Source organism: Ornithorhynchus anatinus (genome assembly GCF_004115215.2).
Source record: "Ornithorhynchus anatinus isolate Pmale09 chromosome Y5 unlocalized genomic scaffold, mOrnAna1.pri.v4 Super_Scaffold_Y5, whole genome shotgun sequence".
In the NCBI taxonomy this organism is placed as follows: Eukaryota; Metazoa; Chordata; class Mammalia; order Monotremata; family Ornithorhynchidae; genus Ornithorhynchus; species Ornithorhynchus anatinus.
In genome coordinates, this window is record NW_024396670.1 from 112438 (window position 1) to 133972 (window position 21535).

The window sequence follows — 21535 nt, forward strand, 5'->3', positions numbered from 1 at the left end:
AAGGTAGGAATGGAGAGGTTCAGGGAAGATTTTAGAATGTTGGTGCTGCCTATAATGATAAGAAAATAAAGGGGTGGCCTAGGTTTGAATGGGAATATGAGGAGTTCTGGTTTGGACCTTTTAAGTATTAAGACGTTGGTGGGACATTCAAGTAGAGGTATCCTAAAGGCAGGAGGAAACATAAATGTGCAGAGATGGAGGGAGGTAAGACCTGGGGAGGTAGTTACTACCTTCTACACCTTCTACAGCTGTTACTATCAACCAGTGGTTTTTACTGAGCCCTTACTGTATGCCGAGCATTGTACTAAGTGAGTACAGTGTAGAAGAGTTGGAAGACGAAGTCCCTGCCCACAATGAACGTACTATCTGGACGTCAATTAGATAAATATACATTAATATACATAAACAATTTATATTATATAATTTAAAGATATGTACATAAGTGCTGTGAGGTTGGGGGTGGGGCAGATCTCAAATGCCCAAATCTCGTAGATCAAAATGCAGAGATGATTCAGGAGGGAGAAAGAGCTGGAGAAAAGGGGATTAATTGGGGATGATCTCTGGAAGGAGATATGACCCTAATAATGCTTTGAAGGTACAGAGAGGGGTGATGTGATATATATGGAAAGGGGAAGGTTCCAAGCTAGGTGGAGGACGTGGGAAAGGAGTCATTGGTAAGATAGATGAGATCAGGGCGCAGCGAGGAGTGAAGTGAGCTGGCTGGGTTGTAATAGATCAGTATGGTGAGGCAGGAGGACCCAAGCTGATTGAGCCAGTGGTGAGAAGTTACTCTTTCATATGGAGGTTTATGGGCAACCATAAACTGCCATTAGTGTTACTATTACAACTCTTCCTAGTACTACTACTTCTACCACCAATACTACGATTATGACTACTACTACTACCACCTCCTCAGCAACACAGCAAGAATGTAATAATGTTGGTATTTGTTAAGCGCTTACTATGTGCAGAACACTGTTCTAAGCACTGGGGGAGATACAGGGTAATCATGTTGTCACACGTGAGGCTCACAGTTATTCCCCATTTTACAGATGAGGTAACTGAGGCACTGAGAAGTTAAGTGACTTTCCCACAGTCACACAGCTGCCAGGTGGCAGAGCCGGGATTCGAACCAATGTCCTCTGACTCCAAAATCCGGGCTCTTTCCACTAAGCCACGCTGCTTCTCTAATATAAAACACATGCAGGTTGACAAATTACTCTCAGGGCAGTTAATGAAATGTTATGTTTTAAACCTGTTGTGTTTTATGTGTCAGGTTACAGTAATGCACTCAATGCAAGCAGGCTATTTGGAGAAGGCCCAGAAATACACGGATAAAGCACTCATGCAACTAGAAAAGCTGAAAAGTAAGTAAGATAAATCTGAATATATATATACACACATATATATATGTGTGTGTGTATGTGTATATCTATGTGTGTATGTATATGGGTATAGATATATATACTATGTGTCACCAGAAAAGTGTCTTCATTTTCTGTGAAATCAATGTAAAAATATCAGAAAATTAATTAGAATGATTTACTCCCTTTAGAATTACAACTAAATCAGGGTTTTTGGTCATTTCCATTTCTAAGGAATGACCTACATACAGTTTATATTCAGAATCACTAATCTCCTTTCCTTCCCTTTCAGTGTTAGACTGCAGTCCTATATTATCTTCTTTCCAAGTTATTTTATTGGAGCACATTATCATGTGTCGACTTGTCACAGGCCACAAAGCTACAGCATTACAGGAGGTGGGTATAAAAATTATTACTTATGTATTTACTGGATTGATCATTTTGTGTACTAAACATCCAGTGTTTCATTGCAATCTTCTTGAGTGTGGACTTTGAACTTTACTTGGAACTCTCAGACATCAAGTTTTTGTTGAATATCGCTATTGTGAATGGCATTTCTATAGATCGATAATTTATATACTGGTCTGCCTACTTATATAGGACTTTTGTTTATGGTAAAGTGTGCTTTCACATAGTGTTTCTCAGCCTGAGGAAAGTTCCACTTCCCTAAACTCTACCTTTTGCGGGGAGGAGGGGTTTTTTTTTGTTTCTTTTGTTACTTTGTGGTATTTGTTAAGTGCTTGCTCTGCACTTACTATGTATAAGTTAATCAGGCTGGGTATAGTTCCTGTTCCTTATGGGGCCCACAGGCAAAGTAGAAGGGAGAATAGGGAGAATAGAATTTTGCAGTTGGGAAACTGAGACAAAGAGCAATTAAGACACTTGCCCAGGCTGACAGCAGGAGAATTGACACTTGCCCAAGGTCACAGAAGGCACGTGATAGAGCTGGGATTAGTACTCAGGTCTTCTGGCTCCCACAGCTGTGCTTCATTCACTTATGCCATGCTACTTCTCCTGGCCTCTGTGTAATCACCTGCACTATTGCTCTTTCATTATTTGGGGTGACAAGTGTAGAGTTCGGGCTTCTGGATAAAGTACCTCCAACTATTTTCTTCAGTTGGATGAAGATTGTTTCTTCAACCATTTTATGTTCTATTGAGTGAGAGGCTCAAATAAAAAAAAAAAAGAAAGAATGGGATCTTCATGTATAAACAGGAATTTCTCTAATAGAACTTAGTCTCTTGTAGGCCAGTGACCATTTCTCCTATTTGTTTTATGTCTTCAGGAGTTAACCGCAGTGCTTTGCAGGTGTAAAAATGCCAATTTTTCCACTTCCTTAGCGGAAGTACTAGGGTCCGGAGAGCCAGTCTTCCTTAAAATACCTTGATTTTTGGTAAAATAAAAAACACATGGGAGAAGAGATCTGCATCAGAGTTCCCCCTGACATAATATGGATAGAAGCATCCGCTTTTCCCTTTTAAATCTGGTAACTCTCCCTGGAGACACTCATCAATTAATCAATCAATCAGTCAGTCAATCACAAAGTATAGGGGATGCAGAGCAGTGTACTTAGTACTTAAGAAAGTGCAAAATAATAGAGATCAATAATTACAATAATAATAATAATGTTGGTATTTGTTAAGCGCTTACTATGTACAGAGCACTGTTCTAAGCACTGGGGGAGATACAGGGTAATCAGGTTGTCCCCATTTTACAGATGAAGTAACTGAGGCACAGAGAAGTTAACTGACTTGCCCACAGTCACATAGCTGACAAGTGGCAGAGCCGGAATTCGAACCCATGACCTTTGACTCCCAAGTCTGCGCTCTTTCCATTGAACCACACTGCTCAATTAATGATATTTATTGAGCACTTGCTAAGAACAGAGCAGTGTATTAAGCACCAAGAGAGTATAATACAACAGAATTAGCAGGCACATTCCTTGCTTATAATGAGCTTACAGACTACTGGGGGAGACAGACATTGATATAAATAAACAGATCACAAATGTGCACTTAAGTGCTGTGGAACTGAGGTGGAGTGAGTAAAGGGTACAAATCCAAGTGCAAGAATGATGCAGAAGGAAGTGAAAGAAGAGGAAAGGAGGGCATAGTCAGGAAAGGCCTCTTGGAGGAGATGTGCTTTTAATAAAGCTTGAAGGTGGGGAGGGTGGTGGTGTCAATTATGAAGAGGGAAGAGTTTCCACACCAGAGGCAGGATGTGGGTGAAGGGTCATCAGTGAGGTATACAAAATGGATGTACAGTGAGTAGATGGGTTTTAAAGGAGCAAAGTGAACATGTGGTTGTAGCAGTAAATCAGGTAAGATAGGAGGGGATGAGATAAGTTATTTTAAAGTCAATGGTAGGGCATTGCTATTGATGCAGAGGTCGGTGGACAACCACTGGAGGTTCTTAAGGAGAGAGGAAACTTGGCCTGAACTTTTTTAGTAGAGTGTAGTATGGACTGTAGTGGAGAGATTGAGGAGAGGTAGGGAGGCTGATAGAATAATCAAGGCCATCACTAAGTCCTGTCAGTTATACCTTCACAACTGCCAAAATCCACCCCTTCCACTCCACTCAAACTGTTACCACAGAAATACAAGTATTTATTCTATCCTACCTTTGTTATGTTATCATCCTCCCTGCCTCCTGTCTCTCCCCACTCCAGGCCATACTTCATTCTGGTGTCCAGATCATTTTCCGTTGAAACCGTTCAGACCATGTTTCCCCACTCCTCAAGAAACTACAGTGGCTGGCAGTCCACCTCTGCTTCAAACAAAAACTCCTCATCATTGGCTTTAAAGCACTCAATCACTTTGTCTCCTCCTCTGTCAGTTCCCTACTCTCCTTGTACAATCCAGTCCACACACTTTGTTTCTCTAATGCTAACCTTCTCACTGAACCTCCATCTTGTTTGTCACGCATCGGAACTCTCTCCCACATCTTGCATCTGTCCTGAAATGCCCTCCCTTCTATCTCCTCAGAAATAATTGGTCTCCCTGACTTCAGATCCTTACTGAAGGCACATCTCCTCCAAAAAGTCTTCCCTGACTAAACCCTTCTTTTCTCTTCTTCCATTAACTTCTGTGTTACCCTGACTTGCTCCCTTCACTCATTCTCCCCTCCAGCCCCACAGCACTTAGGGATGAATCTGTTATTTATCCATCCGTCCATCCTCCCGCTCTGGACTGTGAGCTAACTGTGGGCAGGTATTGTGTCGGTTTGTGGTTGTACCCTCCCAGTTGTTTAATAGAGTGCTTTGCACATAGTGAGTACTCAATAAATACTATTGAATGAATGAATGTATTAAAAAGCTGGTTAGGATAAAAGCTTGGATTAACATGGTAGCAGTTGGATAGAGAAGAAAGAGTAGATTTTAGCAGGTTTAGTGATGGATTTCATATGTGAGTTAAATGAGGGAGGAATCAAGGACACCGCCAAAGTTATGAGCTTTTGAGACAGGAAGGATTGCTCAGTGATTGGAAACTCAAGGGAAGGACATGTTTTGGGTAGGAGGATAAGGAGTTCTGTTAATGACATATTAAGCCTGAGATAGTGGTAGGGGTGTCCAACTAGAAGTGTCTTAAAGGCAGGAGAAAATGTGAGACCCCAGAGAGGGAAGGAGACTTGAGCTAGAGATGTAATTTTGGATATCATCTCCATTGATGTGGTAGTTGGAGCCATGCGAGAGAATGTGGTCTCCAAGGGAGTGGGTATAGATGGAAGATAAAAGGGGATCCAGAACTAAACTTAGAGGGACACCAGCAGTTAAAGGGTGGGAGACAGAGGAGGAATCCATGAAAGAGACTGTAAAAGATCCAGAGAATCAGGAGATGGCATCATTGTGAAGCTGAGGTTGGACACTGTTTCCAGAAGGAGATGGTCAACAGGGCTGAAGGGAGCAGAGAAGTAGTGGAAGGTTAGGATGGGTAAAGGCCATTGGATTTGTCAAGGAGGAGATATTTGGTGACCTTTGAGGGGGTGGTTTCTTTGGAGTGAAGGGGATAGAAGCCAGATTGTAAGGTATCAAGGAGATAATTGGAGGAGAGGAACTGGAGGCAGCTGGTGTAGACAACTCACTCATGGAGTTTGGCAGGAGTGAAAGGAGGGAGATGGGGCGGTAGTTTGAGGAAGCTGGGGGCGGTCAAGGAAGGGTTTTGTTTAGGACAGGGAGACAGGGCGTGTTTGAAAGCAGTGGGGAAGGAAAGCGGTGGAGGAAAAAAGCATTGGAGAGTGAAGAGTTGAAGATGGTGGTTAGGGATGGATTCACGAAAAGGGCAAGTTTTTTGGAAAGTTGCAATACGATGGGGTTGAATGTGCAGGTGAAAGGGGTGGATTTTGAGAGAAGGCAGGAGGACTCCACTTGAGAAATTGCTGGGAAAGTTGGAAGAGTTAAAAAAGAGGCAGGAGAAGGGAGGGTCTGGGGAGGGTCAGGGGAGATTTTAGGGAGAGCACTCATGATAGTGTCAATTTTCTTAATAAAGTAGGTGGCCAGGTCACTGGGGGCAAAGGGATGGGTGAGGCAGGTAGACAGGGGTTTGAGGAAGGAATTAAATGTCTGGAACAACTGGTGAAGACAGTGGGATTGGGCATCGGTCAATACTAGTAGAACTAACGGCAATTTTTCCTTGTTAGAAACTTACTCTGTGCTGAATATTGCTAAATAAAGCCATATTGAGGTCACATCTCCTCCAAGAGACTTTCCTCAACTAAGCCCTCTTGTCCCCAACTCCCTCTCCCTTTTGCTCCGTCTATGCACTTGGATCTCTCACCTTAGATATTGGTGAGATATTTGATATTCACCCCAGTGTACTTATGCACATGTGTATAATTTTTATATTATAAATTATTTATATTAATGTCTGTATCCCGCTTTAGACTGTAACTTCGTGTTGGCAGGGAATGCCTACTATGTCTGTTATATTGAAATAATAATAATAATGGTATTTAAGTGCTTACTATGTGCAGAGCATTGCTCTAGGAGCTGGGGTAGATACAAGGGAATCAGATTGTCCCACGTGGGCTCACAGTCTAAATCCCCATTTTTACAGATGAGGTAATTGAGGCACAGAGAAGTCAAGTGACTTGCCCAAAGACACACAGCTGATCAGTGGCAGAGCCGGGATTAGAACCCACCCCCTCTGACCTTGTACTGTCCCAAAGGTTTAGTATAGCACAGAGGAATCATTCAGTAAATAGCACTGATTGGGAGGAGAAGGAGGAGGAAGAGCAAAAGGAGGATGGTCATGATAATGATGAATACTGTACTAACGCAGGATTGCTGTAACATAAGTAGATCACTGTTCCCATCTCACACAGGCCTCACCTTTTAAGTGAGAGGAAAAAAGAAAAATCCTCCCCATTTTTACCGAAGATTAAACCAAGGCACAGAGAAGTTAAATGACTCCCTCACTGACACATAGAAGTCAAGTGACAGGACTGAGATTAGAATCCAGATATCCTGACTCCCAGGGTTGTGCTGTTTTCTCTAAAGAATGCTACTCTTTACAGTATTTATTGGTCACTGTCTCTATACAGATTATGGTAATAAGCACTTGGGAAAGAATGACAGAGTTACTCAGTGGAAAGAGCATGGGCTTTGGAGTCAGAGGTCATGGGTTCGAATCCTGCCTCTGCCACTTGTCAGCTGTGTGGCTGTGGGCAAGTCACTTAATTTCTCTGTGCCTCAATTACTTCATCTGTAAAATGGGGATTAAGACTGTGAGCCCCACGTGGGACAACCTGATTCCCCTGTGTCTACCCCAGTGCTTAGAATAGTGCTCTGCACATAGTAAGCACTTAACAAATACCAACATTATACATGATCATCTATGCTTGTGGCCGGAGAAGGCATCTGGGAACTCTGTTGTCTTGTACTCTCCCAAGTGCTTAATATTGCGCTTTGCATATAGTATAAGTGCTCAGTAAATGAATATCATTGTTACATCATTTCTCTGAAGGAGCTTACAATCCAGCAGGGGAGACAGACATTAAAATGTATTATAAGTAAGGAGAGCAATCAAGTATAACGATATAGTCATAAATTTTTATGGGTCAGGATGACTAAGTGCTTAGGTTCTCCTCTGCGCAACCCCTTCCTTAACCCTCTATAAAATCCAGCATTTATCCTCTTCATTCCATTGAGACCAGTCTTTCCGATTTTCCGTCTCGTTCTCCTCACCAAATGTAATGAACTGTACATTATCCGGATCCTCTTTGAACTCTTTGATAATGAGGACCACCCTCTCTTTGGAAACATGATTTAACATCAATTTTTCTATTCAAACTTTTGTTCAGCCTCTCCAGATGAACTTTCTCAATATCTTTCACTGACTCTTCTGTCTCCCAACTGCAGACTGTGGTTGCTTGTCTATGTTTGGCTTTAGGTTCCCTTCTTTTCTCATTTGTCACTCTCTTAAGGAGCTCATCTGTACCCAGGGCCTCCTTAATAATGTTAATAACTTGTATTTGTTAAGGGCTCACTGTGTTGCCAAGCAGTGTAGTTAAGTTCTGGAGTAGATAAAAAAATAAAGCCAGACAAAGCCTGAAACCCATAAAGGGATCACAGTCTACATAGGAAAAAAAACAGGTACTGAGCAGCAGTTTACATATGTGGAAGCTGATGCTTATGACTCTCAAGTCATAAGAGAAGAGAGAAGCAGCGTGGCTCAGTGGAAAGAGCACGGGCTTTGGAGTCAGGGCTCATGAGTTCGAATCCCAGCTCTGCCACTTGTCAGCTGTGTGACTGTGGGCAAGTCACTTAACTTCTCTGTGCCTCAGTTCCCTCATCTGTAAAATGGGGATTAAGACTGTGAGCCCCACGTGGGACAACCTGATTCCCCTGTGTCTACCCCAGCGCTTAGAACAGTGCTCGGCACATAGTAAGCGCTTAACAAATACCAACATTATTATTATTATTAAGTCTGCCACCATTTCCCTCCCCCTCTCATTTCCCTTGCAGTTTTACATTTCCTCTTATTTGCTCATCTTCTCGAGGATATTCCCCCAGCACCGTTAAGATTAGTGGGTCCAAAACTAAACTCATCTTCCCAACTCTGTATGCTAGCTCTGCGCAGAGTAGATACTCAGTAAATACCACCAATTGATTGATTCCCCATCATGTCCTTAACCTAACTCTGCCATTATGTTTACAATAGCATCTTCATTAACTCCCAATCCCAAACCCCTCTTGCTATTCTTAATTCCTCTTAGGTATAGTCCGATGGTTCTGATATCACATATAGAGTCTGATGGTTCTTCCTTCACAACACATCCAGGATCTTCTCTTTTCTATCCTCACTCTTTTCCCACTACATTCTAGACCACAAGTTTTACTGCTTTCAAATCCATCTACTGACTATGCCTCATTTTCTTTTGTCATCACTTACCTCTTGTTCATTCCTCCATTCCACTTGGAATTCCTTCTACCTGATTCTGTCACCCACCACTCTCCCCATTTTCAGGATCATTCTGAAATCACGTCTCACCCTATTTTTCTCCCAACTGCCACTTCAAAACTTCTGTGTCAACTAAGCCCTTAGATGCTCCCCCCATTCTTCCAGCCTCCCCAGCCCCACTAAGTGTGCTCTGGTCCTTCCAAACCCCTTTGTTATATTTGTAGCCTATTTTAAACTCCTTGGGCACAGGGAACATGTCTGCTAGTTCTATTATACTTTTCCAAATAGTACTATACTGTAAAAAGAGTAAGCCCATAACAAGTGTTATTAATTATGCACAGTTTACAGATATTGTGCAGTGTACTGTGTATATAGAAATCATGTTGTTACATATATAAATCCCATTCAGATCTTAACATGAACACAAGCTTGAGTATACAAAAGTGATCTGGGCATATATATGAGGGCATACGTGTTGAAATGGTAATTGGGGAGATGTTATCTACAGGAGAGAAAATTAATTGGGAATATCAAAATTGAAACTCCTTATCGTAGGTTTTAAAGCACTCAGTCACCTTCCCCTCTCCTACCTTACCTCACTGTGCCCCTACTATAACGCAGGCCACACATTTTGCTCCTCTAAACGCCAGCCTACTCACTGAACCTCTGTTTCGTCTATCTTACCACCAGCCTCTTGTTCACATCCTGTGTCTGATGTGGAATGCCCTCCCTCTTCATATAACAATAATAATAATGATGATGGTATTTGTTAAGTGCTTACTATGTGCAAAGCACTGTTCTAAGCGCTGGGGGGATACAAGGTGAACAGGTTGTCCCATGTGGGGCTCTCAGTTTTAATCCCCATTTTACAGATGAGGTAACTGAGTCACAGAGAAGTTAAGTGACTTGCCCAAAGTCACACAGCTGACAAGTAGTGGATCCGGGATTAGAACCCATGACCTCAGACTCCCAAGCCTAAGCTCTTTCCACTGAGCAACGCTGCTTCTCATATCCTACAGACAATCACTTTCCCCACCTTCAAAGCCTTATTGAAGGCCTGTTTCCTCCAAGAGGCCTTCCCTGAGAAAGCCTTCATTCTATCTTTTCCCATTCCCTTTTGCATCATTCTTACACTTGGATTTGCTCCCTTTATTTGCCCCTCCCTCTGCCCCACAACACTTACGTACATGTCTGTAAATTATTCATATTAATGTCTGTCTTCCCCTCTAGACTGTAAACCCTTTGTAGGCAGGGAATTAATCTACCAAATCTGCTATGTTGTACACTCCCAAGCACTTGTAGAGTGCTCTGCACACAGTAAGCACCTAATAAATATGATTGGTTGGTTGATTAATTGAATGACTAAAAAAGGATTTGGGATTCAGATTGGGGGATGTATTGGAAAACCTATTGTTTTTGTCTACTTTGCCCGTAAAGTAGTTGGTATGGGCACAAGGGGCATTGTAACTCTAAGAAGGAGTCTGAAACTGTATGTGGCAGTTGTAGGGATAGGAATTAATAATGGAGGAAAGATTTTGCAACTGAGCGAAATACAACAAAATTTAGCATTTTAGCAAGCCATAGATAATTTGAAGTGGCAAAAGTGTAGATTTTAGATTTCTGCTCACCAAATGTTCAGCAGTCAGAGTGGGTTATAGGAAGTGGATTTAGGGGAGATTCAGGACAGGTGGTTGGGGATTAAAGACTGAAAGAGGATGAATTAGGCTAGAATTGTTAGAAAAAGTGATTTTGTGGCCTGGACTTTTGCTTGAGAAGCAACGTGGCTTAGTGGAAAGAGCACTGGGCCTGGGAGACAGAGGACCTGGATTCTAATCCCAGTTTGGGCAAGTCACTTAACTTTTTGGTGCCTCAGTTCTCTCATTTGCAAAATGGGATTTCAATGCCTGATCTCCCGCCTACTTAAACTGTGAGTCCTTTATGGGATCAGATGGTCTTGTGTCTACCTTGTGTCCTCGGGGGACATTGTGTCCCCCTGCTCGGGCCCGGGGACATTGTGCTCCCCAACCGCTCCCCCACTCCGCCCGAGGCGGCCATTTTAGGAAGCCCCCACTCTGCCTGAGGCGGCCATTTTGGGAAGGCCTCACTCCCTCTTCCCTCTTGAGGTGATTCATCTCTCCCGCCCCCGCCCCGGGCGACGACGTCCTTGTTCTCACCATGTTACCTTGCCTTAGCCGCCGCCCACGGCCGCCACCCACCCCGGACAACCTCAGGGCCCCCCCGCCGCCACAGGGTTATTTGGTCATGAGCTCTGGGACTCTCTCGGCCGCTGGCCGCTTGACTTTGAGTCTGATCGGGTAGGGTCGGCTCGTCCCCCGACCCTGGTCATCGCCTGCTTATTAACACTATTGTAGTGTGCCTTACTGTAGCATGTTGCTATATTTGCGATCTCGCTTTTTATTGTTTATTGTCGTCAGATTTTGAATTTGATCAGGTCACCCCTTAATCGAGTCTACCCCCGACCCTGGTCATCACCCCTTTTATTAACATGACTATATTGTATCATACTGTATCATGTTGCTATATTAGCACCACTGTATTGTATCATATTGTATCATGTTGCTATATTACCGATTTCGTTTATTACTGTTTATTGTTGTCAGTGCTGCCACCCACCTCTCTGGCCTCGCCATGTCCCTCCTCCCTCCCTCCCCCCTCCCGCCCCTTCCTATCCTCCCCTTCCCCTTCCCCTCTCTCGCTCAGCTCTTTCCCGCTCTCTCCTCTGTCTCCTCCCCCCCTCCTCTCTCCCGCCCTAGAACCCCACTTTACCAGCGCTACCCCTCTTCCCCCTCCCCCTACTCTTCCCCCCACCAAACCCCCTCTTCACCCCTCCCCCTTCTCTCTTCCCCACCCATGCCCCATCCCAGTCCTCTTGTCCCACCGCCACCCCTCATCCCCCTCTCCTCGCCCAGGGCCCCGCCACCTCCTTCCCATCCAAACCCTCCCCTCCCCCCGCCCTTCCCCCCTCCTCCCCTTGCACCCACAGCTACTTTCAAGTGTGGCCTCTGGAACCCCCGCTCTATTACAGGCAAGCTACCTTTCATCCATGACCTTTTCCTCTCCCGCTCTCTCCTCCTCCTCGCCCTTTCGGAAACGTGGCTCTCTCCCGAAGACACGGTCTCCGCCGCCGCTCTCTCCAGCGGAGGCCTCTCCTTCTCCCACTCCCCCAGACTCACCGGTAAGGGAGGAGGCGTCGGCTTCCTCCTCTCGCCCCGATGCCGCTTCCACACTATCCCTCCTCCCCACTCCCTCTCCTTCCCCTCCTTCGAAGCCCATATCATTCGCCTCTACCACCCACTCCAGTTACTTGTCGCCGTCATCTACCGCCCTCCCGGTCCCACCTCCGACTTCTTCAACCACCTTGACCCCTTTCTCACCTTCCTCCTCTCCTTCTCTCTGCCCACTCTGATCCTTGGAAACTTCAACATCCATACGGATGTACCCGACGACTCCTCTGCCGCCCGCCTGCTATCCCTCCTCGACTCTGCCGACCTCCTCCTCCACCATACCACGCCCACTCACCGACTCGGTCACACCCTCGATCTCGTCATCTCCTACCGCTGCACTATCTCCTCCCTCACCAACTCTGAAATCCCTCTCTCTGACCATAACCTTCTCACCTGCCTCATCTCTCACACTCCCTCCCCCTGCAAATCTTCGCTACTGCCCCACAGAGACCTCCGCTCTCTCGATCCCATCCGTCTTTCCAATAGCATCTCGCCTCACCTTGCCGCCCTGTCCTCTCTTCCCACTCTCGACGATCGGGTCTCCGCTCTCAACTCCACCCTCTCTACTCATCTCGACTCTCTCGCACCCCTTTCCCTCCGCCGCTCTCGCTCCACTAACCCACAGCCCTGGATCACCTCCTCCGTCCGCCTCCTACGCTCCTATGCTCGAGCTGCTGAGCGCTGCTGGCGAAAGTCCAAGCACCAAGCCGACCTCACACACTTCAAATTTATCCTTTCCTGCCTTAACTCTGCCCTCTCCTCCGCCAGGCAAAGCTTCTTCTCCTCCCTCATCGACACCCATGCCCGTCACCCCCGCCGATTGTTCCGGACCTTTAACTCTCTCCTTAGGCCCCCTGTTCCTCCCCCTCCCCCATCTCTCACCCCTAATGATCTGGCCACCTATTTCCTCACGAAAATCAACACGATCAGGTCTGAGCTCCCCAAAGTCACCCCTCCGCCTCTCCCCTCACCCCCAACAACCCCCTCCCCTACTTTCCCATCCTTCCCTGCAGTATCCTCAGAGGAGATCTCCTCCCTCCTCGCAAGTGCCACCCCCTCCACCTGCGCCTCGGACCCCATTCCCTCTCACCTTCTTAAAACCATCGCCCCTGCCCTCCCCCCTTCCTTAACTTCTATTTTTAACCACTCAATCTCCAAGGGCTCCTTCCCCTCTGCCTTCAAACATGCCCACGTCTCCCCCATCCTAAAAAAACCCGCTCTTGACCCCACTTCCCCCTCCAGTTATCGTCCTATCTCCCTACTACCCTTCCTTTCCAAAATCTTAGAACGAGTCGTCTACAATCAATGCCTAGAATTCCTTAACTCCCATTCTCTCCTAGACCCCCTCCAATCTGGCTTCCGTCCCCTCCACTCTACCGAGACTGCTCTCTCTAAGGTCACCCATGACCTCCTTCTTGCCAAATCCAATGGCTCCTACTCCATTCTGATCCTCCTTGACCTCTCTGCTGCCTTTGACACTGTCGATCATCCCCTCCTCCACCATACCTTATCTCACCTTGGCTTCACGGACTCTGTCCTCTCCTGGTTCTCCTCTTACCTCTCTGGCCGATCATTCTCGGTCTCCTACGCTGGAGCCTCCTCCCCCTCCCATCCTTTAACTGTTGGAGTTCCTCAAGGGTCAGTTCTTGGCCCTCTTCTGTTCTCCATTTACACTCACTCCCTCGGTGAACTCATCCGCTGTCACGGCTTTGACTACCATCTCTACGCAGATGACACGCAGATCTACATCTCCGCCCCTGTCCTCTCCCCCTCCCTTCAGGCTCGCATCTCCTCCTGCCTCCAGGACGTCTCCACCTAGATGTCGGCCCGCCACCTAAAACTCAACATGAGCAAGACTGAGCTCCTCATCTTCCCTCCCAAGCCCGGTCCGCTCCCAGACTTCTCCATCACCGTGGATGGCACGACCATCCTTCCCGTCCCGCAGGCCCGCAATCTCGGTGTCATCCTTGACTCGTCCCTCTCGTTCACCCCACACATCCTATCCGTTACCAAGACCTGCCGGTTTCACCTCTACAATATCGCCAAGATCCGCCCTTTCCTCTCCACCCAAACGGCTACCTTACTATTACGGGCTCTCGTTATATCCCGGCTAGACTACTGTGTCAGCCTTCTCTTTGACCTCCCTTCCTCCTCTCTCGCCCCGCTCCTGTCTATTCTTCACTCCGCTGCCCGGCTCATCTTCCTGCAGAAACGATCTGGGCATGTCACTCCCCTTCTTAAACAACTCCAGTGGTTGCCTATCGACCTCCGCTCCAAACAAAACTCCTCACTCTAGGCTTCAAGGCTCTCCATCACCTTGCCCCTTCCTACCTCTCCTCCCTTCTCTCTTTCTACCGCCCACCCCGCACGCTCCGCTCCTCTGCCGCCCACCTCCTCGCCGTCCCTCGGTCTCGCCTATCCCGCCGTCGACCCCTGGGTCACGTCCTCCCGCGGTCCTGGAACGCCCTCCCTCCTCACCTCCGCCAAACTGATTCTCTTTCCCTCTTCAAAACCTTACTTAAAAATCACCTCCTCCTAGAGGCGTTCCCAGACTGAGCTCCTCTTCCCCCTCTACTCCCTCTGCCATCCCCCCTTTACCTCTCCGCAGCTAAAGCCTCATTTTCCCCTTTTCCCTCTGCTCCTCCACCTCTCCCTTCCCATCCCCACAGCACTGTACCCGTCCGCTCAACTGTATATATTTTCGTTACCCTATTTATTTTGTTAATGAATTGTACATCGCCTTGATTCTATTTATTTGCCATTGTTTTTACGAGATGTTCTTCCCCTTGACGCTGTTTAGTGCCATTGTTCTTGTCTGTCCGTCTCCCCCGATTAGACTGTAAGCCCGTCAAACGGCAGGGACTGTCTCTATCTGTTGCCGACTTGTTCATCCCAAGCGCTTAGTACAGTGCTCTGCACATAGTAAGTGCTCAATAAATACTATTGAATGAATGAATACCTGTCTTGAAATAGAGGTTGCAAGGCACTGAGTTACTAGGATTCTAAAGTCCTGTATTTGTGAGATGGAGATGCAAAAATCATAATTCAAACAATACAGCTAAGCAAGCATTTGACTTTATAATATTACTATACAAGGATGCAAAAGGGATTCATTAGGATAATTTCAGTAAATCCTTGAACATGCAGTTAGGAGACTAAGTCATAAAGAGATAGGTATAAAGGAAGAATGACAGCATAACAGCAGGCTTGAGGGAGTCCTGGCTTCTCAAGCGGACTTTCTGCTCTCACAATGCTTTGGGTTGCCTGGCCCAGCTACAGGATTTCTGGGTCCAATGCTGTCTCTCAAACTCCCTAGATTTTTTTAAGATCTTATAGACCATTTGACTGCCAAGCATACGTGTGCACTTGGACCTCCGAGGCATATCAGCCTGTAACTTCTCTGCGCATATTATCAATTGACAAACATTTCTTCCTGTCTTGGGTCCATTCGATATGTGCAGGAATGCTTAGTGCCTTTGTGTAAGGCCACAAATTAAACTGTGTTGGACCCCCTGGGATATATCGTCAGCATTCAGGCAGAATACCCCACAGTCCTCTAGCTAACCACAGTCTTTTCCTGCTTGAGTACAGTGTTCTTACATGAGGCTGATGTGTACATACACTACCCCAGTGCCTATAAAGTGCTTGGCATATAGTAAACTCTTAACAAATAGCAGTGATTTAATATGTTAGTATTTGTTAAGCGCTTACTATGTGCATATAGTAAACTCTTAACAAATAGCAGTGATTTAATATGTTAGTATTTGTTAAGCGCTTACTATGTGCAGAGCACTGTTCTAAGCACTGGGGTAGATACAGGGTAATCAGGTTGTCCCATGTGAGGCTCACAGTTAATCCCATTTTACAGATGAGGTAACTGAGGCACCAAGAAGTTAAGTGACTTGCCCACAGTCACACAGCTGACAATTGCAGAGCTGGGATTTGAACCCATGACCTCTGACTCCCAAACCCGGACTCTTTCCACTGAGCCATGCTGCTTCTCTATGATGATGATGATGATGATGATGATGATGATGATGATGATGATGATGAAGATTCAAAGGAGTCAGGGTGGAGCAAGGTAGTATGAGACAGGTGGAAAAAGTGTCAGTAAGCAGTCAGTGGAATTCACTGACTGCTTACTTGGAACAGAGCATCATACTAAGCATTTGAGAGATTACAGTAAAACAGAGTTGGAAGACCCATTCCCCGATCACAAGGAGCAGCATAGGTAGAGTATGAGGTCTCTTTGGAGTACAGGACAAATTCGTAGGTTATGGGAATGTGAATGAGTTGACAAGTTAGAGGAGTGACAGTCACAATTCTCCATCCAAAATTCTATTCCCCATCACAATTCTACTCCCTCTACACCCTCTCTCTCGGAGAGCTCATTTGCACCCGTGGCTTCAACTACAACGTCAGTGCTGTTGATACATAATCTACATTTCCACTCCTTCCCTCTCTCCCTCTCGGCAGTCTCAAACTTCCTTCTGGCTTCGAGACATTTCTTCTTTGGATGTCTTCCTGTCACCTCAACCTTAACATGTTCAAACAGAACTCCTTGTCTTCCACAAACCCTGTCCTTCCATTACTGTAGGCAACGCCACCATCCTTTCTGTCTCACAAGCCTGTAACCTTGGCATTATTGTTGACTTCTATCTGTCTCATTCCACCCACATATTCAGTCCATCCCTAAATTATGTCAGTTCCGCCTTCACAACATCACTAAAATCTGCCCTTTCCTTCGATCCAAAGTACCACATTAATACAGTCACTTATCCTGTCCTTCCTTGGTTACTGTATCAGCCTTCTTGCTGACCTCCCAGCCTCCTATCTCTCTCCATTCCCATCCATACTTCACTCTTTTCTCTGGATCATTTTTCTACAGAAACATCCAAGACACATTTCCCCGTTCCTTGCGAAATTTCAGTGGTTGCCCATCCGCAGAAGCAGGATGGCATAGTGAGTAGAGTATGGTCCTGGGATTCAGAAGGTCATGAGGTCTGATCCCAGCTCTACCACATGTCTGCTATGTGACCTTGGGCAAGTCACTTCACTTCTCTGAGCCTTGGTTACCTCATCTATAAAATGGGGAGCGTGATTGTGAGCCTCATATGGGACAGGGACTGTGTCCAACCCAATTTACTTGAATCCATCCCAGCGCTTAGTAAGGTGCCTGGCACATAGTAAGCCCTTTGCAAATACTATTATCATCCACCTCTGCATCACACAACAACTCCTCACCGTTGGTTTCAAAGCACTCAATCACCTTGTCCCCTCCTACCTCATCTCCCTACTCTCCTCTACAACCCAGCCTGCAAACTTTGCTCCTTTAATGCTAACCTCCTTACTGAAACTTGATCTCATTTATCTCTCTGCCAACCCCTCATCCACATCCTGCCTCTTGCCTGGAACACCCTCCCTCTTCAGTCTGACAGACAGTGACTCTCCCCAACTTCAGAGACATATTGAAGGCGTATTTCCTCCAAGAAACCTTCCCTGACTAAGCTGTCCTTTCCTTCCCCACACTCCCTTCTTCATCATCCTGACTTGCTCTCTTATTTCACTGCCCCCTCCCAACCCCAGAGCACATATATCCATATCAGTAATTTATTTATCTATATTAATGTCTATCTCCCCCCTCTAGACTTTAAGCTCATTATGTTCAGGGAATGTATGTGTTTATTAGTTATTTTGTATTCTCCCAAGTGCTTAGTACAGTGCTATGCACGTGATAAGCATATAGTAAATATGAAGGAAATATGAAGGGAGGAAGGGAGGGAATTTGAGGTCATGGGTTTATCCAAGTTAGTGTGGGGGTAAACTGGGGCAACAAGATTAACAGAATTGAGGTGTGAAGAGGTGAGTATCATGAGGGGGTTACCAGTATTATCAACAGAGGTGCTGAAGTCCTTGATGAAATTCAAAGTAGGGAGGAGAAAGATCTCATCAAAGTTACCCATGAGGGCTTACAATATGCATAATGGCCTAGAAAAAATAGCATGGGCCTGGGAGTCAGAGGACATGGTATCTAATCCCAGCTCTGCCACGTGTCTTCTGTGTGACCTTGGGCAAGTCACTTAACTTCTCTGGGCCTGTTACCTCATCTGTAAAGTGGGGATTCGGACTGTGGGACAGGGACTTTGTATGACCTAACTACCTTGTATCTACCCCAGCACTTAGAACAGTATTTTGGCACATAGTAAGCTCTTAAGTACTACATATTATTTTTCACTCAGTTGTAATTATTGAGCACTTACTGTGTGCCGAGCACTGTACTATTATTACTATTATTATACAAATTCCTTTTTCTGTACACTTGCAAGTAAATATTAGTAGATACTAGTAATTTTTGGAAGGCTAACATATAACAGTAAAAAGTTCATTCTTCATCCATCAGGTGAGATCTCTTTTAAATTTCCCCTTCTCTTCTCTAATTCCTCCTTCTTCCAGTCCCTTTTTTGACTGCCTCAATTTTTCCCAGTAGTATCTCAAGAGTTCTTCCAACTCCCCTCAGAATCTACCCACTTCCCCTGCACCTCTGACTCAGTGGTGTAGTGTAGAGCATGGCCCTAGGAGTCAGATGGTCATGGGTTCTAATGCTGGCTCCACCACTTGTCTGCTGTGTAACCTTGGGCAACTCACTTCATTTCTCTGTGCCTCAGTTACCTCATCTGTAAAATGGGGATTGAGACTGTGAGCCCCACAAGGGGCCGAGAGTCTGTACAACCCAATTTGCCGCATCTACCCCAGCGCTTTGAAAAGTGCCAGGAACATAGTAAGTGCTTAGTGAATACTATTATTATTATTATCATCCCTTTGCACCATGTCAAGTCACTTACCTACTCTCTCCTTCCCTCTCTGACCATCATCTTCAACTGTTCACTCTCCAGGACCTTCTTCCTCACTCCTTTCAGTCATGCTTATGTCTCCCCTACCCTAAAAAAACCTCCATAAGACCCACAGCTCCTTCCAGGTACTGCCCCACCTGCCTCCTATCATTCCTTTCCAGAATCCTTGAGTGAGCTGTCTAATAATAATGTTGGTATTTGTTTAGCTCTTACTACGTGCTGTGCACTGTTCTAAGCGCTGGGGTAGATACAGGGTAATCAGGATGTCCCACGTGAGGCTCACAGTTAATCCCCATTTTACAGATGAGGTAACTGAGGCACAGAGAAGTGAAGTGACTTGCCCACAGTCACACAGCTGACAAGTGGCAGAGCTGGGATTCGAACCCATGACCTCTGACTCCGAAGCCCAGGTTCTTTCCACTAAGCTACGCTGCTGTCTACACCTGCTGACTCCACTGCTGACTCCACTTCGTCTCCTCCAATCAGTTCTTTGACCCACTACAGGCTGGCTTCTTCCCCCTACAATCTACAGAAATGTTCTTTTCCAGCAATGACCTCCCTCTTGCCAAATCCAAAGGCCTCTACTCCATCCTAACCCTCCTCAACCTCTCAGCTGCCTTCAACACCACCGAAAAAGTGTCCAGCCTTGACTTCACTGACACTGTCTTCTGTGGTTCTCCTCTCACTCTGCTTGCTGTTTCTTAGTGTCTTTCATGGGCTCCTCCTCTGCCTCCCATCCCCTAACTGGTAGAGTTCCTCAAGGCTCAGAGTTGGATCTTTGTCCATTCTGCGTCTACACCCACACTCTTCTGGTTTCAAGGATCATCTCTCAGAAGGTAACTCTCAAATATTCACCTCCAGCCCGATCTTTCTCCTCTGCAGTCTTGAATTATCTCCTCCTGCTTTCAGGAATTCTCTACTTGGATGTCCCACCAACACCTCAGATTTAACGTGTCCAAAATAGAACTCCTCATACTTCCACCCAAACTCTGTTCTCCCATTAACTGCCCCTTCATTGAAGGCAATACCATCATCCTGCACTGTCTCACAGGGCAGCAATCTTGACATTATCCTTGACTCATCTCATTTAACCCTCATATTCAGTCTGTCACCAGATCCTAATCAGTTCTACATCCACAGCATTGCTAAAATATACCCTTTTGTCTCCATTCAAACCGCTACCTTGTTGAATCAAGCCCTTCCTTGACTAATGCACTGCCTTGTTGCTGACCTCCTTTCCTCCTGTCTCTTCCCACTTTAGTCCATACTTCAGTCTTCTGCCATGATCATTTTTCTAAGAAAATGTTCAGTCCGTATTTCTTCACTCTTCAAGAACCTGCAATGGTTGACCATTCACCTCTGAAAACATACAGAAGCTTCTTACCATTGGTTTTAAATGGGAGACTGTAGAATGAAAGCTCCTCGTGGGAGGTAACCTGTTTACCAACTCTGTTATATTGTACTTGCCCAAACATTTAGTACAGTGCTCTGCCCTTGGCAAGCACTTAATAAAAATGATGAATTGAGTGATTGATTAAAGCACACACTCTCCTTGCTCCCACCTATCATCCTCATTGATTCCCAACTACAACCTGCATGTTCATTTCTCTCCTGTAACACCAACATACTCAATGTTCCTCAGTCGCATCTAGCACCGCTCACCTTATAAAAACTCTCGCCCCTTCTCTGCTCCCCTTCTTAACTTCTATCTTTAAATCACTCACTCTCCAATGGCTTCTTTCCCTCTGCCTTCAAACATGCCCATGTCTCCCCCATCCTAAAAAACCCCTTTTTGACCCCACTTCCCCTTCCAGTTACTGTTCTACCTCCCTCCTACCCTTCCTGTCCAATCTCCTAGAAGGAGTCATCTACACTTGCTGGCCTGAATTCTTCAGCTCCACCTCTCTCTTGGACCCCCTTCAATCTGGCTTCCCTCTCCTCCACTCCACAAAACTGCCCTCTCAAAGGTCACCCGTGACCTCCTTCTTGCCAAATCCAATGGCTCCTAATCTATCATAATCCTCCTTGACCTCTCAGCTACCTTTGACACTTTCGACCATCCCCTTTTCCTCCACACTTTATCTCACCTTGGCTTCAGGGACTCCATCCTCTCCTGGTTCTCCTCTTATCTCTCTGGCTATTCATTCTCGCTCTCCTTCGTGGGCTCCCCCCCCCCCATCCACTAACCCTAGGGGTTTCTCAAGGGTCAGTTCTTGGCTCTCTTCTGTTTTCTATCTATACTCACTCCCTTGGTGAACTCCCACGGCTTCAAGTATCATCTCTATGCAGATAACACCCAAACCTACATCTTCTCCCTGGTTCTCTCCCCCTCCCTCCAGGCTCGTATCTCCTCCTGCCTTCAGGATGTTGCTACTTGGATGTCTGCCCGCCACTTAAAACTCAACAAGTCCAAGACTGAGCTCCTTATCTTCCCTCCCAAACCCTGTCCTCTCCCTGACTTCCTGTCACAGTGGGACGGCACTACCATCCTTCATTCATTCATTCATTCATTCGTATTTATTGAGTGCTTACTATGTGCAGAGCACTATACTAAGCGCTTTGGAATATACAAGTGGGCAACAGATAGAGACAGTCCCTGCCCTTTGACGGGCTTACAGTCTAATCGGGGGAGACAGGCAGACAAGAACAATGGCAATAAATAGAGTCAAGGGGGAGAA

At 45.9% G+C, this 21535-nt stretch overlaps 1 protein-coding gene across 3 annotated transcripts in view; it reads left to right on the top strand.

The window, feature by feature from the left end:
• Positions 1–21535, top strand: part of LOC114808723 (MAU2 chromatid cohesion factor homolog) — a gene marked incomplete at its 5' end in the record, with an annotated part of 72365 nt that overhangs the window by 15658 nt on the left and 35172 nt on the right. For all 3 annotated transcript variants that reach the window (XR_003756516.2, XM_029056546.1, XM_029056547.1), the window contains 2 exon segments: positions 1277–1367; positions 1657–1760. Coding sequence is in view for 2 of the 3 variants with exons in the window: in XM_029056546.1 (XP_028912379.1) it covers positions 1277–1367; positions 1657–1760 (195 nt within the window).